At 43.1% G+C, this 16,876-nt stretch overlaps 1 protein-coding gene across 8 annotated transcripts in view; it reads left to right on the top strand.

Moving 5' to 3' along the window:
- Positions 1–16,433, top strand: part of cadpsb (Ca2+-dependent activator protein for secretion b) — a 74,367-nt gene extending 57,934 nt beyond the window's left edge. For 5 of the 8 annotated variants that reach the window (XM_019895754.1, XM_019895757.1, XM_019895760.1 and 2 more), the window contains 13 exons: positions 1,586–1,615; positions 2,129–2,137; positions 3,770–3,926; positions 4,056–4,197; positions 4,880–5,041; positions 7,679–7,834; positions 7,959–8,127; positions 8,529–8,603; positions 8,680–8,763; positions 9,557–9,589; positions 9,692–9,799; positions 14,931–15,035; positions 15,138–16,433. In XM_019895754.1, coding sequence (XP_019751313.1) covers positions 1,586–1,615; positions 2,129–2,137; positions 3,770–3,926; positions 4,056–4,197; positions 4,880–5,041; positions 7,679–7,834; positions 7,959–8,127; positions 8,529–8,603; positions 8,680–8,763; positions 9,557–9,589; positions 9,692–9,799; positions 14,931–15,035; positions 15,138–15,314 — 1,407 coding nt within the window. In that variant the 3' untranslated portion in view covers positions 15,315–16,433. The remainder of the gene's footprint in view (positions 1–1,585; positions 1,616–2,128; positions 2,138–3,769; positions 3,927–4,055; positions 4,198–4,879; positions 5,042–7,678; positions 7,835–7,958; positions 8,128–8,528; positions 8,604–8,679; positions 8,764–9,556; positions 9,590–9,691; positions 9,800–14,930; positions 15,036–15,137) is intronic. The other 3 variants (XM_019895761.1, XM_019895755.1, XM_019895756.1) reach the window with 3 other exon arrangements.
- Positions 16,434–16,876: the final 443 nt, after the last annotated feature.

The raw sequence follows: 16,876 nt of genomic DNA, 5'->3' as shown, positions 1-16,876 counted from the left end.
TCCTAAAAAGGTCTATAAAAAAGAAAAAAAATCATTGTCACAGAACAATCCCCCCCCCAACACCTTTTGACTTGAAATTCTGTTCCATACTTGACAAACCACCCTTCCCTCGCCCTAATCGTTTTTTTTTTTTTTTCTCAGAGAATGTAGGCCGCTTAGTCACCCCTGCAAAAAAGCTGGAGGAAACCATTCGCTTGGCGGAGTTAGTCATTGAGGTCCTTCAACAGAACCAGGAGCACCACGCCGAGGTGGGTGAACAGCTGCTCCTTCTGCAAGCACACACGCTCTAATCTCCCCACGCTTATCTTCTCGAGTGGGGGTCTTAGATGTAGCACTCGTCTGCTATAAATAAAACTGCTTGCATCCATGTGTTGCTACACAAAAAAAAAAAAAGCCCCTCAGCCAGGGGGAGTCCAAAGTCCGCCCCGTGGACCATTTGCAACCAAATGCACGTTTTTGTTGGCCTCCCACACACAGTTACGGTTGCTATGAATTTTTCATTATTCTTATTTTTTTTTTCTTCCCATTTTGTATTTTTTTCAAAAATACTTTGTTTTAGTAGAGTTTTTATTAGTTTTAGTATTGGTTTTAGTTTTTTAAAAATCTTTATGGGGCATTTGTCAAGTGCAAGATAGTAATAAAAGGTCACTAAATAAGGCGTAATAAAATAAACTACAATTTCCAAATCAATGTTAGACATTCCTTCTTCCATACAATGCAAGGCAATACCAAAATAAAATCAAACCCGAAAACTCGTGTGTGAAATTAACTGACCTTGCTCCCGCATAGTCTCAAAATTTGACTCAACACACATCAAGCCGTTATGAGAAAATGTTGAAATTGTGAAAGACTATAAGATCTACTGTTTTTTTTGATTAACAAAATAAAACTATAGTTGAATGTTGCAAGACTTAATTGTTTTATTGTTTTCTTTAAAATTCTAGGGAACTAACTATAAAACAAGATAACAAATTATTTTCCATTGAAATGAAAATTACAACTTATTTTTTTTTTTTTACATTTAAACAATGTTGATCCCACATTAATATTAATAACTGTTTCATAAACAAGACAGTTTTTTTTCCTTAAAAAAATAGATCGAGCAATATCTCAAGGGAAAATTCCCCCAAAAATCCAAACATGAGGCAGAGAGTTAAGGTGTTGCCTTCTGGTCCCGCTGCAAGAAGTAAATAATGGAAGTAATACGTATATTCCAATAATTCCACAGCTGTAGCCATACAGCTAATGCAAAAGGAAAGTTGCGTACCAAATGTATTTTTTAGAGTCCCTCTTTTCATTGTTCAGTATGTGGCAGAGAGTGGGAAAAAAAAAAGTTTGGACATCCCACATCTCAGCACAATAACGGCAATGAAATATAGCATTCGCGGATGTATTTTATTTTGCGGGCGTTCAGAAGGAAGTTATTTGCATTTGGCGACGCTCCTGCAAGCTCTTAGTGTTCACAAAAAGAAGATTGCTTCACCGCCGACAGCTGCGATAGGAAAAAGCTTGATGATCCAGTGTGATCCTTTCCCAGTATGCGGATCTAGCAGATTTATTGTATCTCTCTGAATATGCTTGACAGGCGGCAGTCACAAGCTCTGCAGATCAATCGGTACAGTATTTCGATTTTTTTTCCCCCCCACCCTCCCTCTTCAGTCCCTATCACGCACAAACCCAACCCACCGCCCCTCCCCCACCGCCCCTTTTGTATGGCATGCGTGCCACTATGGCAAGAAGCAGCTTCTTTGTAGCTGAGGCTGCAGCGACGGGTGGGCTCGGTAACCAAGCGAATACGAGGAGCTTGCACCACATGACTGTGATCATAACGCATGTTCATCGGGCCATAAAGAGCTTTCCTTGCTCTCCCAACAGCATGCTGAACCGGTATGAACGAGTATGCTCCATGTGAACCTCCGATTTTGATCCACCATAGATGTGTTCCTTGTCCATCCGACGATTAATGTCCGCTCTTGTCCAAGCATTCCCACTAAGCTCCTCCTTCTCCATCACCCACTCTGCTGTCTAAGTTGACCACATATACACACACACACCAAAAACTCCCTCAAAAGTACAATCTTTTTTCATTTTCCTGTGTTCTCACTGTGATTGATGCCTGTCCGTGCAGGGAAAAGAGGTATGTAATAACACTGAATGCGTCATGTGCATGTCCCCTCTGGACTGATTGCATTGACGAAGCACTGTAGAGAGACTGGCGCTGCCATAGAATTTGAGGGCCGTTACTCACTCTTGAACAAATGATACCAAAGGTTATCTGGGGCTGGGTCTCTCTGCCCTACCGCCTTTGAGTATTCTCCATTTTCGGAAACTTGAGTCCCCTTTTCTTTCTTCTCCTTAAACGTGGCGGAGAAAAACTGCGTTTGCGACTCGATTCTCTCGCTAGCGCCTTTTTTTAGCCTTCGGCGGTGGGTAAGTGGACAGGTAAGTATTGTAGGACTGCCAATTGCAGTGGCCGAGCCACATTGGGATGCCCCGAAGCATTACAGCCTATTTTGGAAAGATTTCAAGAGAAGCCTAAATGGAAGATCCGCCTTTGCTCATCGGAAATGCTATGCACTATAGCAAAGGATGCGAGGATCACGACGTGCATGTCATGAGTGGCATTCACTTGGGGTTTTGTCCGTGGCCGTTGTGAATGGGGGGGGGGGCACAGCTCATCTTTTCTTAGCTTGGCAGAAAAGCATGCAGGGAAGCGGCACATCGGCATGAGTAAAAGCGTCAACGAGGCAAGACAAAAGTGGAGGAAGGCAGAATGCCTCCGAAATGCAGCACACGCACACCCACTGTGACGAAGCATGTTGTTTGACGAGCATGGAGCATCTCACTAACGCTCTCCTACTGAGAGGCGTTCCTACTGTTTTGTCCCATCACTACTAACTATATAACCGCTCAAAGGATGACGCAATGCTGCGGTGCACTTTAACACGACTACGAATTACAATCATGATAATACGCCTTACCTCACACGTTGGTGTGTCAGTGTTCACCAATTTTTTTTTTTTTTGGGTCACTAAGCTTTGGTTATTTGCTGAAAAACTCACCTATTTGCTGTTTTTGTGCTCAGGCCAGAGCACTGTCTGTCAATACATTGCATTAGTGGCTTCTTGTGGCATAATGTGGTGCCAAGGAACTACTCAGAGAGGTTCCAGTTTTGCCATATTTTGTTAGAAGCAGGTCTGACCTTATCACAGGAAATGCTTCATGCAAAGACTGTCTGCAACTTCCACTAAGAACCCTGGCGAAAGTTAGCTCCTAACAAAGATGTTTCTGGGTCCCTCTGTCCAAATGTATCACTCCAGCAAACTTCTTTGACACAAATTATTAATGTTAACGCTTTGCCGCCATCTTGTGGACTCTTAAGAGTGTGTAGTAGAAAGAATGCAAAACATGAATAGGTGAGTTTTTCAGTGAATTCCTGAGCATAGGCTCCACAGCAAAAAACTCAAAACAGGTAAATTTGTGACGAGCAAAGTGATTTGGCTTGACTTCACAGAATACCTAATGCAAAATGTCTTTAGGGATTCATACTCTGGTCATTTTAGAGCTTCTGTGGGTGCCCTTTTGAACTTGCAAATGCGTCAAAAGTTGATAGCAAGAAAATGAAAGAATATCAATAAACATGTTAATAGAACAGGATCCGACAAGTCTCCTTCTTTGCAAGCAGTCGTGCCTGATTTCCTCTCTCCTTTGCCTGCCCTCCTCGTGTCCCGTTTCACCTGCTTCCCTTTTCCTCTGGCTCTCTCTGCAGGCGTTTGCATGGTGGACCGACCTCATGGTGGAGCACGCCGAAAACTTCCTGGCCCTCTACGCCATCGACATGGACGCCGCTCTGGAGATCCAGTCGCCCGAGAGCTGGGACAGTTTCCCGCTCTTCCAGCTTCTCAACGATTTCCTCCGAACAGACTGTAAGATTTTTTTTTTTTTGCATTGTGCCGAGAGAGACAGAGAGAGACAGAGAGAGAGAGGCTTCTTTTGGAAATGCATGATCAATTTTCCTCCTGATGGTCTTCTTCCGCTTGTCCTCTTCTATGTAGATCATCTGTGCAACGGAAAATTCCACAAGCACCTTCAGGATCTGTACGCTCCTCTGGTGGTTAGATATGTGGATCTGATGGAGTCCTCCATCGCACAGTCAATTCACAAGGGCTTTGAGCGGGAGTCTTGGGAGCCTGTAAAGTAAGGAGCCTCTGTCTTTGTAGCTCATCTCTAGGATTACTTCACTTTTTTTTTTTTTTAAATCGGAGGCAGACGGCGATTTAGGAGTGCATCTGTGAAGTTCACCCAGGCTTCCTTGGAACTTCATGAACAAGCCATGCGTGGGCTGAATATGCTTTTTTTTTTTTTTTTAATACATACATCAAAGAGGCAAACGTTATTAACTGTGAAAATAGTTTGTCACCTCTGACTAATGTGTGCGTCTGAGCCATTTCTCTGCAGCACGTTGGAGCCAGGCTGATGCCTAATATTTCTTTTTGTTTTTTTTTTTGTTTTGTGTACACTAACCTTCATAATTTGTGCTTTTTGACATGTTGCCAAAAAAAAAAACAACCCAAAAAAGGCCTCCAGTCCGTTGCTGCTGTTAATCATTTGTTGTGGCTTTCACAGTTTCACTTCTTTGTTTGATTTGATAAAAGTATTAAAGTAAATCAAAATGGTGATTTTTTTTTTTTTGTTGTTTTGCGATGGTAAGACTTTTTTTTTTTATATGTGAGTCAAGCTGTAAGTCTGCTCATTTGTTCACGTGTTGTTTTTAAATCTTTACGTTGAGCGATGAGTGTCACACGGCTTTCCGCTGCTCCCACGCCACTGTTATGTTCTTTTTGTTCTTGTTGTTTCTTTTTGTCTGTCTCCTCTGCAGGAGTTTAACAAGTAATCTGCCCAATGTGAATCTACCAAATGTCAACCTCCAAATTCCCAAAGTACCAAATCTGCCAGTTCCAGTAGCGGGACTATCAGTTAACCTTCCACAAATGCCTAGCTTTTCAACCCCGTCATGGATGGCTGCTATATATGACTCTGAGTGTGTATTCAACTGGTTTACTCTAGCTTTCCTGAGCAAAACGGAGAATGCCTTGGTATGAAGATGCACACATTGAGGAATTGATTGGAAAAAATTCAGATTTCCCTTATTAGCAGCAGTTAGGACTGACAGGTAATCAATTTTTATGCTCCAGGGCTCGACATGATGGCGTAAAAATAATAATTTGAATCTTGATATAATGGCTAATCTGGTTTGGTGCACTCTGTGCTGTTGACACAATTTTACCTCTGTAGCTTCAATAACATGGTGTCAAAAAACAAAGGAACCAATCAGAGGGCAGTATGCATTGAAAGTCAGACCAGATGGGCAGGACGTCCCCAAATGTCATCATTATATTAATAAACAATGTACATTATACATGCCATTAACAGTTATTAATATAATCAGATAAAAAAATACAGAATTCATTTTTTAAAATGTTATAATTTTAAAGTATTTTTATTATTTTTTAAATGATAAAATAGAAATTTTATAAGTGAAATCCTGAAAAGTCTCAATGTTTTTTTTTTCATTAAAATAATTATAGTAAGTCACAAATGTTGTCTTTCTTGTATTCTTAATAAAAACAAACTTTATTTTGTTTGTCTGTGTGCCCTGCGATTGGCTGGAAACCGGTTGAAGGTGTACCCCGCCTAATGCCCGAAGAGAGCTTCTAATTCAGTGGCAAAACCGGGTGTCATTTTTAGGATCAGCAGGGTTGTCGGTATATGCTGCATGGAGCTACTCAAGTAATTTCTAATCTAAATTACCGTATTGGCCCGAATATAAGGCGGTGTTTTTTGCATTGAAATAAGACTGAAAAAGTGGGGGTCGTCTTATATTCGGGGTCGAGACATTATACCCATTCACGACGCTAGATGGCGCCAGATACCATTGAAGCGAATGCTGAACTTGACTCCCCAGGCCAAAGCAAACCCCTGTCACGAAGAATAAAAATAAAAATAGCGGTAGCACGAAGAAGAAAACTAAAAATAGCGGTAAGAAAGAAAAGAGAAGAAAATAATAGAAGAGATAACAGAAAATGGAGAAACATCGTGACAATCGGGAGAAAAGTGGCTCGAAGATCGGCCAGGTTAACCGGCAGCTGAGGAGAAGTTATGATGTCAGTTACGTTTCAAAAACCAGAAGCCATTCATTTACGAATGTGATTGCACTTTAGTTTACATCTTTAAATGTTCAGATATTAAGATTTGAATGAGGCAAAATAACATGATTTTTCTCTCAAATATATTGTTAGAATCATTTGTTTCAGATGTACTGTAATTGTTTTCTGTATAAAAATTAATTTGGTGTTCAAAAAGTCATTTTTCAAACTCGAGTCTTGAAAAAGAGGGAGTCGTCTTATAATCAGGGCCGTCTTATAACTGCCAATACGGTTGTTCATTTGTAAAGCGAGTAATCAGTAAAGTAACTAAGTTAGTGAAATCTCAAGGTAACTATGGCAAAACTGCCAATCAGGAACGTTAGCCACCATGACGAGTGCTCCCGTCACCTGGGTGGTGTCTCGGCTGGTCCAACAGTTGGTCAGTTGGTCATTTAGGCCCACCATGGCTCCAGAATTGAGGCTACTCTCCTTTCTAGAGCTTTGAAGGTCTTGTCAAATGACTCGATATTTCTGCTTTAATTGTCATATGACTTCATTACTTCTCGTCCGACTCATGTCAAAAACAGTTCATGTTCATGCCAAGGATTCTCTGAGAATAGAAGAGGTCATTTGTCTCAACATGCATGCCGTTGAGCTTGCGATGTGATGACTCAGTTGCAGGGCCGGACCCCCGCCCCCCCACACCCCACCCCACTCTCCGCCCCCGAAAGAAGTCACGTATATACTGTACATTTCTGCATGCAGTATATACACGCTGAATGCTTCCCTGAGGCTGCGTCTAGTGATTTATGATGCAGAAAACGAAACCAATGCGTTTGAAACCATTTGCAAAACCAGACATCTCCATGAGGAGCTCACACACGTTTGTTTTCGTGGGATTACGACCTTGACCGCCTCACCGGGAGTCTGATTGGGTGCTGGGATGGCGGCCCGGATGGAGATGGCGGGGCAGGGCAGGGGTGGAGATGGGTCTAAAAAAAGGTTCGGCTGGCTATTTTTCACCGTCCATCCCGGCAGCACTTGCCCAACAGACTCCACTGGGGCTGGCTCAAGAAGGTCCGCATGGCATGTCTGGTAGTTCTTTCCGAAGGCCCCCCAGCAGCTTGGGGACATGGATGCTGAGAGGGGACGTGACCATTTGGGAGAATCAGACCACAAACCGCCATCTCAGATGTCCTCTCTCATGCCGCCATTCCCTTTGTGACTCAATGCCCTAACCTCAGTAATTTGAACCAGCATGTGGCCACCTCACACCCCTGATCAATAATCATACCGGAAAGGAGGATTATTGATTGACTTGTTACTGTATAGTTCTCGCTCCTCCCCACCCGTACACTTGACTGTCCACACCACTTTTGAAGTACCAGTCAATGTATGTCCAAAATAGTCAAATGACTTCTCAGGTGGCGAGGAGCAACACCCCTTAACACCTCCCTCTTTCCCTGACCTTTCACCCCTGCCACCACCCGCTGGCATCATCTTTGACATGTATGCGTTTGCTTCAATGGCAGCAACGGCTCCGGCACATCCGAGGACTTGTTCTGGAAGCTGGACGCCCTTCAGACCTTCATCCGGGACCTCCACTGGCCCGAGGAGGAGTTCGCTAAACATCTGGAGAGTCGCATCAAGCTCATGTCGAGCAACATGATCGAGAACTGCGTCAAGCGGTATTTTTAAAAGCTAGTTTGTTCGTTTTTAGTTCAGTGGTTGCAAATCAAGCATTATATGAATGATAATAAAGGTCATTGATATCACGCAGTTTCATCAATATCCCGTTTGCCTTCCAAACAGCACCAGGATGGCGTTTGAGTCCAAAGTGGCAAAGAGCAGCAAGTCGACAGATTTCCGCATTTCTCCGACATTATGCACCATGTTCAATGTGATGGTGGACGCGAAAGACCAGTCGGCCAAACTGTGCGCCATGGAGATGGGTCAGGAGGCAAACAAAGAAAAAAACAAAGTAAATCGCCGTTTTTACTTCAGCGGGGTACACATGTACTGTACTAATTTTTTATATCTTAGCAGCTTGTTTATGATGATCAACACACAAGTAATGATCAAATCAAATGCCTGTCGTAGTACCATGACTGACCTCGCGGAGGCAGCATGGTGCCGCAAGGCCTTCACACTGCTGGAAATGAGAAAAAAGAAGGAATAGAATGAGCTAAGCTAACCGTTATTTCAAAAAAACTGCTGTGATTTGGTCATTAAATTGTCATTGCAAACACATCGCGTCATTTTTATTGAAGTGAATGACTTGTGAGACAAACTCAACACAACTCGTTGAGATTTCATTTGCGTCTGGCAATGTCACAATGTTGTACAATACAAACTGATGACTTTGATGATTTCTCTTTGCAGAAACAGTTCCACTCGCAAATCGATGAACTGATTGAGGAAAGTGTGCGGGACATGATTCAGCTCTTGGTGGCAAAGGTGCGAGGTCACATGTTGCATCGATGACATACATTGCGCTGATCAAATCATTTATTTTTTTTCGTCTTTTGCTTAGTTTGTCGCCATTTTGGAGGGAGTTTTGGCAAAGATATCCAGATACGATGAAGGCACGCTGTTCTCCTCGTTCCTCTCGTTCACGGTGAGATGAAATTTCCTTTTGGTATGCTGAAAATAATCATTTGTACCTAGAACAAGATTTGAAATTGGACATTCAACAAACGTTATGACTGTGAAACTACATCGTGTAAATGTTTAAGCAGCTCCTCATATCAGTACATTTACTTTGTACAACTATAATGTTTTGAAATTGGAAGTCCAAAATGTTTTTTTGGACCGGTTGTTTACGTTACTGTGTTAAAGGGTTTGGTAACAAGAAAATGCTTGCTATGTCCCAATGCTATTATTTATTCCATGTGACAATTTCAAATTTTTGTACAGATTTTAGCAGGCTTCATGAAAGTTGACATGTCTGTTTTGCTTTTGCGGGCGGCATAAAATGACGTGGCGGGCCAGATCTGTGCATTACAACACAAGACAAAAATAATGACATTCAAACGTTTTGTTTTAAATGCGCGGAGTCAATTGTTCGACCTCGACTTTATGTCTTCATTGTAAGCTTTAAGGGACTAAAAATGACGATATTTTAATCATTTTTAAATTAATCGCCCGCTTAATTGATCGGAATTGTATCGAACCAAATATGTGCATTTTCGTCCTCAAAAGAATCTTTATCTGCCAGGTACTTGTAAAAAGTATGAACCACTTAAAGGGGACTGATAGAATGATCATCAAAACTGTTCAACCTCCAAACCACCATGCTGCTCAATTAAAAAAAAAAAAAAAGAAAAGAAAGAAAAAAAATCCTTCATGCGTTCCTAGCAACCTACTGTTCTAAAAATGCCACCTTTGATTTGTTTGGTTGCATTTTTCAGGTGAAAGCTGCCTCTAAGTACGTGGACGTACCTGTAAGTCACACTCTCCCTTCACGCCATGCCCACACGTTGACATTTTTTTTCGCCCACTCGCTTCTCCGCAGTAAGTCAGCCAGCCGTGTGTTTATGTTGCAGAAACCCGGCATGGACGTGGCTGACGGCTACGTGACCTTTGTCCGCCACTCTCAGGACATGCTGCGTGATAAGGTCAATGAGGAGGTGTATATAGAAAGGTTATTTGATGTAAGTAAGATGCCGTCTCCTCCGCTCAAGCAGAGAGGGGGCCCTACAGAATGTGGGCAAAACAACAGGGCAGAGGGGGATAAGTCCCATTTGGGTTTTTGGTTTTGTTTTTTGGGTTTTTAATTTCTTTGCGAGCAGGAAAAGTGTTTCTTCCTGTCCTTTCTGTCCTCTTCTCTCTTTCTCTTTTCAAGCTCAGCTGCTGCCCTCTGCATTCCGGTCTGCATTTCCACAGTGCTTTTGGGCCTTTGTCTATGTAAAAAAAAAAACAAAAAAACAAAAAAAACAAGCACAACAAGCTTTTATTTACAAAGAGTCCGTAAAAGCATCTCCTCCCCCCCACCCCTCCACCCCAAGTAAAGGATTATATGAAGCAGTGCTCTCTGGAAAGTGCATGCTTAGTGAACATCAAGCACTCCTCAGGAAGACACATGAGGAGCCTTTAGCGGAAATGCAGAAATTGTAAAGGCGGTGGGCTCACGGGCAGGTTTTCATGTGTTGGAGGGTGAAGAGAGCACTGTCTTAGCCCAACATAATCCTGACGGGATACATTGACAGCAATGTGTCCCCCATGTGTGGTTTCCAACGACACATAATGCCGTGTTGTGTGTGTGTGTGTGTGTGTGTGTGTGTGTGTGTGTGTGCGTGTGTGTGCGTGTGTGTACGTGTGTGTGTGCGTGTGTGTGCGTGTGTGTACGTGTGTGTGCGCGTGCGTGCTTCCACGTCATTGCGAACCTATCTGTTGAGACGCACGTCTCGGCCGCGGCGTGGCGGCCTTTGTGAGGAAGTGAGTTGGGTTGACACGCAGGTGTATTGTGCGGGAGCCGCGTGCCAGATGAAACTATTTTTGTTTGTCTTTGATTTATGTATGTTTCTTATGTATCTTTTTTTTTTTTTATTTTATTTTTTTTATGGTGTGGCCCTGCTTTTGTGTGTGAGAAGGCTCCGCCCTTGTCTGCGTCCTCACTTCCTCCTTGTGTTCTCTGTGTGGTCTTCCCCCCTCCCCCACCCCCACCCACAGACGAGTCATGTTCAAGTTCTTCTCAAGTCGAAGCCGCGTTTTTTAAAGTGACATTAGGATGTCCGCATTGTTTTTGGTTACTTTTCTTTTTTGCTTTTCCCATCGTAATGCATTTCCGTCCATCAATTTTTGCATGTATGTCAAAGCCATCCTTCGATGTTGCACCGGCTCTACTGGATCTCTCTGATTTCAACCCTTTTGGTCTCTTCTTATTAACACCATTCCTGCTTCCTCCTCCAGTGTAAAAAAAAAAAAAAACTGCAGTGGCTTTATTTACGAGATGTAAATCTATTTTCTTCAAATCTATTTTTACAGCAGTTCCAACTTTTGATGAGAGTGCTTTATGTCAACGCAGAAGCTATTTCTATCCACTGCGGCGTCCGAATAGATGCCGTTTGAGAAAAAAAAAAAATCGAAAGACTTTCAAAGGCTGCAAAGTCCATGCCAGAGCAACAGGGGGCACTGTAATCATTTTAGCCAATCAGAATTCTGAAGAAAGTCATGAGTTAAAAGTCCCACTAACAACAGTGGTAGATGTAGGGGGAAAAAAAAGGCTGACTTCCACACTAATGATAAATATTGAATATTGCATATGTCACATAAATATCCATCCATCCACCTATCCATTTTCTAATCCGCTCATCTTCATAAGGGTTGCGCGTACGTAAAAATAAAGACTTTCAAAGAATCATCCAAATATTAATATACAATATACAAAATTATAGTTGATATCAATAAATTGAAACCAACAGTGTATTTGCAGTTTAAATATTATGCACTATATTTTGTTGCAAATTTCTACGCGTTGAATGCTAACACGTTCCGATCGCAGTACTGGTACTGACCATGAAGAATGTTTTCAAAAATCCTTTGTTACCAGATTATTACGTCCAATAAATGCTCAGACAACACCTGTGTGCTAACAAAAAACGTTTTCATCATTGAATAACAACCGCCATGACACTTTACGGCACCCGTGTCTTTATTTTCGTAATAAGCGTGGGAAGAATGCGCCGGCTCGTTGAGCATGTCATGGCGAATGACCGATTTTTTTGTCGGTCCTTGAAAACATGTCTCCGTACAAAAATGGCTAGAGCCACTAAAAAGTTTGTGGACTAATTAAAAAACAAAGAAAGAAAGAAACGTGCATGTGCGTGCGTGAATAAGTGTAGATTGTTGGAATTTCAGTGTTAAGTAAATATTTTAAGAATATCGTAAGTGATTTTTTTTTTCTTTGAAGTGTTAATATGAGAGAAAGTGCCTTGATTTCGTGGGGGTAAATCTCAATTTAGCTTCTTCCCATGATGATCTTCATCCCCAATTTTGGGCATACTTTCTTTTCTCGACATGACTTGCTCTCATCCGTCCGCCAAGTAACATTAGACATCCGCTGCAGGTTGCGCTGGCTTGTTATTGAGGTCGCCAAAAATTGTGATCAGGATAAAATTCGACTTATTGTGAGGTTCTAATCCGGGTTGTATTCCATTTTTTGCTCATCATCTGGGATAGGTGACGACAAGTGCTATCGAAAATGGATGGCTGGACAATATAATATGCATCATAATAAATCGAATACGATTTTATGATCAGTCAATATTACGTTACAACTGACATCACAGGTTGCCGGGTAGATCTGCGTCGCTGCAGCTACGTTCATTTGACGAGATTCCACACGTCACATGCGCAGGCGGAACTGCTGTAAAAATGTATGGCGGTCACGTCAATACAGCCCCTGGCGAGTGGAAAAAAAAAAAAGTGGCACTTATCTCGAGTGTTGAGTTGTTTTCTCACATTATGTTGGTTGGCATGTTTTTTTTGGATTCAAATAATCTTCCTGTGTACATCTTCTAGCATGACCCTCTTCCTCCGACTTGTGGCTCATTTTGCACACGTTACTACCGTAGGGCAGTCGTCTCTTCCTCAGCACGCACACACCTGTGCCAGGTCTGCATGCACTGCACGCTCGACTCGACTGTCAAGTGGAAAGGCATCTGCATCAACCCGGAACCCGCTCCCTTGCGCAACCAAACCACACACACACCCCCCTCCCTTTCCTTGAGTCCAAAAACCGTCCATCCATTCACCTTAGCAAATTCCGACGAAAGCTGACCAGCGGATACGACGAGCCCGTTTGATTTGGACCCAGTGAAAGCTTTCAAAGCTGTCGGAGGTCTTGATTTCAACTCCGTGTGAGTGCTGTTCTCTTGTAGCCTTGAATGCAAACCAAGTGTGGGACAAAGCAGAGAGAAGGTACACGACAATAGCACTGCTTCAACCGCGCCTGTGCGCCATTTGCTCACTCCCATCGCTCCTTTTCTTTTGCCAGTAAAGGCTCAACTTACAAGTTGCTTCATCTCCAAGGCCTCTGAGGTCACGTTCCTACTAAAACTGACTCAGCGTTTATGTGGCGCAGTGTGAACACATTCCCCCTTATTGCCGCTTCCAAAACCCAGCCGCTTAATTTGCACTTTTTTTTGTGCACGTCAATCTTCAGCGTCTAGGAAATGAATGGATCACTTAGCACGATGAATTCTTAAATATCTCCCAAAGTCAGCAATGCCAAGTAAGCATGCATTTCAATTCATTTAAAGGGCCAATTTGCTGATTACGACGATGACCGTGCACGACGCAGGTCTGCCTCACGCTGAGCGATGGTAATGACTGGGGCTGAAAACAGCGCGTCGGTGACTCACATGCCCATGCATCGAGTGATTGGCCCACGCATAATTAACCAGCTTGGTGCAACCAGAATTTCGCTCCAATCGGGAAACGTTTTGAGGCGCCACAATTCTGAATTTCGTACAGCCCTGTTGGTCAATCCAGTGTGTGTGTGTGTGTGTGTGTGCGTGTGCGTGTTGTGTGTTCTTTTTACAAATTGGTTTGCTTTCTTCAAGATGCAATCTCAATGATTTGAACAAACGTGCCAATTTGGGGCCGGTCGGTCCACTTGTGGAAAAAGTCGCATCACGGCATTTCTGCAATGACTCGTTGAGATGTGCTCCACGCAAAATGGGCTCGTACATAAAAAACATGATGTGAATTTCAGTGTTTATGGGCCGTAAAAACACTCAATGAAGTCGTTGCCGCATAATAAAACGCAAGCAAAGTGCTTCTTGTTGCAGCTGTTGGGACCCGTTGAAGTCGCCGCTAAAACAATCTTCTAGTACATTGAAATGACATCATAATCCTCTTTGCTTTTGGTGATGACACGCTAACAGAAGATGAGGTCAAATTGTGTCCATTTATTCGAAATAGAGGGTTTTTTTTGGGGGGGGATTATGGTTTTTATGAGTTCAGTGGGGTTCTTCTATCTTAAAAAAAATACAAATTCCATCTCTCAGCTTTAATTTTTTTTTTTTTTTGTTGTATAGATCGAATGGAAATACTGCAAATTTATTCTCAACATTTATGTCATTTCACTTGTCAGTTAAGATTTTGTTATTCATGATATTGTGACTGGGCGGCCTGGTGGTCCAGTGGTTAGCGCGTTGACCTCACACTAGGAGTGCAGGGTTCAATTCCAGCTCCGGCCTCCCTGTGTGGAGTTTGCATGTTCTCCCCGTGCCTGCGTGGGTTTTCTCCGGGCACTCCGGTTTCCTCCCACATTCCAAAAACATGCGTGGAAGGCTGATTGAACACTCCAAATTGTCCCTAGGTGTGAGTGTGAGCGCGGATGGTTGTTCGTCTGTGTGTGCCCTGCAATGAACTGGCAACCGGTTCAGGGTGTCCCCAGCCACCTGCCCGAAGACAGCTGGGATAGGCTCCAGCATGAGGATAAAGCAGATCACAAAATGGATGAATCGATGATATTATGACTATTCTTGTAAAATGCCAAATGAAACTCCTTCTTGTTTGCGCACTTAATATTACAACTTTGTTTTCTGCTAACGATTCACTCATATACACTCATACGAGCTAATTCTCACAAGCTGACCCTTTTCACGTCGAAATCTGATTGAATCCTCCTTCTCAGTGCGGTGAAGGCTCCCATGTGGGCGTACGGGCACACATGCGGCGGCAGACTATTGTTGTTTTTCCCGCCGTCTTGTGTCAAGGTGTGCGATGTGTGTGAGTGGGTGTTCTTGCTGGAGAGTTGCTGTTTATGTCTTTCAGCAATGGTACACTGCCACCATGAACCTGCTGGGCACTTGGCTCACCGAACGCATGGACCAGCAGCTGCACGTCTACCAGCTCAAGATCCTCATCAGGATCACCAAGGTGACTTGGGACGAAATAGAAACGACTTGATAATCGTGTGCGTTTGTCAGAAAGTAACCTTTGCTGTCCGTGATCCCCCCCCCCCCCCGCCCCCTCCTGCAGAAAAAGTACCGTGACTTCCGCCTGCAGGGCGTACTGGACTCGACCCTGAACAGCAAGATGTACGACACGGTGCGCAACAGGCTGACTTTGGAGGAAGCCACGGCTTCGGTGAGGGAAGGAGGCATGCAGGGCATCTCCATGAAGGACAGCGATGAAGAGGACGAGGAGGACGACTAGAGGCCATGCACCGCGCCCCCCCCCCCACCCCCACCCTGCCCTTAATCACACTTTTGACTTTAGCCTGGTTAACCGATGCATGTACCAAACTCAGATAGCCACTCTAGGACCTCTTTGTCAGCTCGAAATGCCTACGAAGGAACTATAAACGAATAATAATAATGGGAAAAAAATAATTGTGCTTATACTGAGGAAACACGATAAAAGTGTTGAAAAAAAATAACCAGTGATTGGCAGTTTAGCTGTGTCATAATAAAGATAGCACCGATTCATTCATTTCAAAATTCATTTCTATGTGTTAGTAAGCAATATGGAGAAGCATTTGAGTGAGATTAAATTGTGCGTGCGTGCGTGTGTGTGTGTGTGTCCCGTCCCTCCGTCCGTCCAATGCAAACTACGTACGTATATGGCGCTTCTTTGTCGTACTCTCCATTCATTCATGGTACATTGTCGTGTGTGTGTGTATGTGTGGAGCCTCTCTTTGTCTGTTTTCAAGTGAACGCCAACTGCTTCGGGAGTGACAAACAAGACCCCTCTGTCTTTTGTTGACGGCTCGTCTTTGACACGCGTTGACCTTCGACCTTCAGCCTCACCACGAGGGGGTTCGAGAGATGCAATACTCTCCATTCTCCCTCCATTTTGATAACCCGGGAGATTCTATTTTTATTTCCACATTCAAAGAGGGGGGAAAAAAAAGATGTCTTGAAAACAGGTTCTATTTTAATTGATTTCCACTTTTACAGAGAAAAAAAAGCGAACATGATTTTTTTTTTTTTTAAATGAATGACAAAAAAAAAGTTGGTCTGTGTTTGTTGTGTAACTGTGTGGAATGAGATGTCTGGCTTGGGTCTCACTGTTGTTCTGTATATATGATATAAATATATATATAAATATAAAATGCTGTACATTGCATTCTGAGCCATCGCTTGCATGCCTGTGGGTTCCAACAATTTCCAAACACTTTTTTTGTTTGTTCTCTCTCTCCAGTTTTCTGTGTCATTTAGCTGGTGGATTCATTCTTGCTTTTTTTTTGTTTGTTTTTTTTTTGCTTTCTGAACGCCAACAGTTGTAATATGCAAGAGCTGTGGCCGCCGAATAAAAGTTACTGTACATGTGTCACCTATGCCTGCTTATTTAATTCGTGGAATATAGCGAAATGAGGTGATGGAAAGGAAAGATGATAGGTTGATGAAAGTTGGGGGAAATAAATGAATAAATACATGGGGACACATTGTTGAGGAGTAAGCCAATTTGATGACGGCAGAGGGGCTACAGTGGATATAAAATCTACATACCCCTTGTCAAAATTAACAAACAAAATAACACAAATCATTTAAATTTTTCTTTATCCACCATGTGTGACCAATAACCTATGCAAAAAAATATCAACAGTGGAAGTACAAATAATTGAGATATCCATCCATCCATCCATTTTCCACCGCTTATCCGGGGTCGGGTCGCGGGGGCAGCAGCTTTAGGAGGGAATCCCAGACTTCCCTCTCCCCAGCCACTTCTTCGAGCTCTTCCCGGCGGATCTCGAGGCGTTCCCCGGCCCGCTGGGT

The sequence above is a fragment of the Hippocampus comes genome, unplaced genomic scaffold, assembly GCF_001891065.2.
Source record: "Hippocampus comes isolate QL1 unplaced genomic scaffold, H_comes_QL1_v1.1 scaffold420, whole genome shotgun sequence".
NCBI classification, from domain to species: domain Eukaryota; kingdom Metazoa; phylum Chordata; class Actinopteri; order Syngnathiformes; family Syngnathidae; genus Hippocampus; species Hippocampus comes.
The sequence above is the reverse complement of the archived record's forward strand: the minus strand, read 5'-3'. Positions and strand labels throughout refer to the sequence as shown.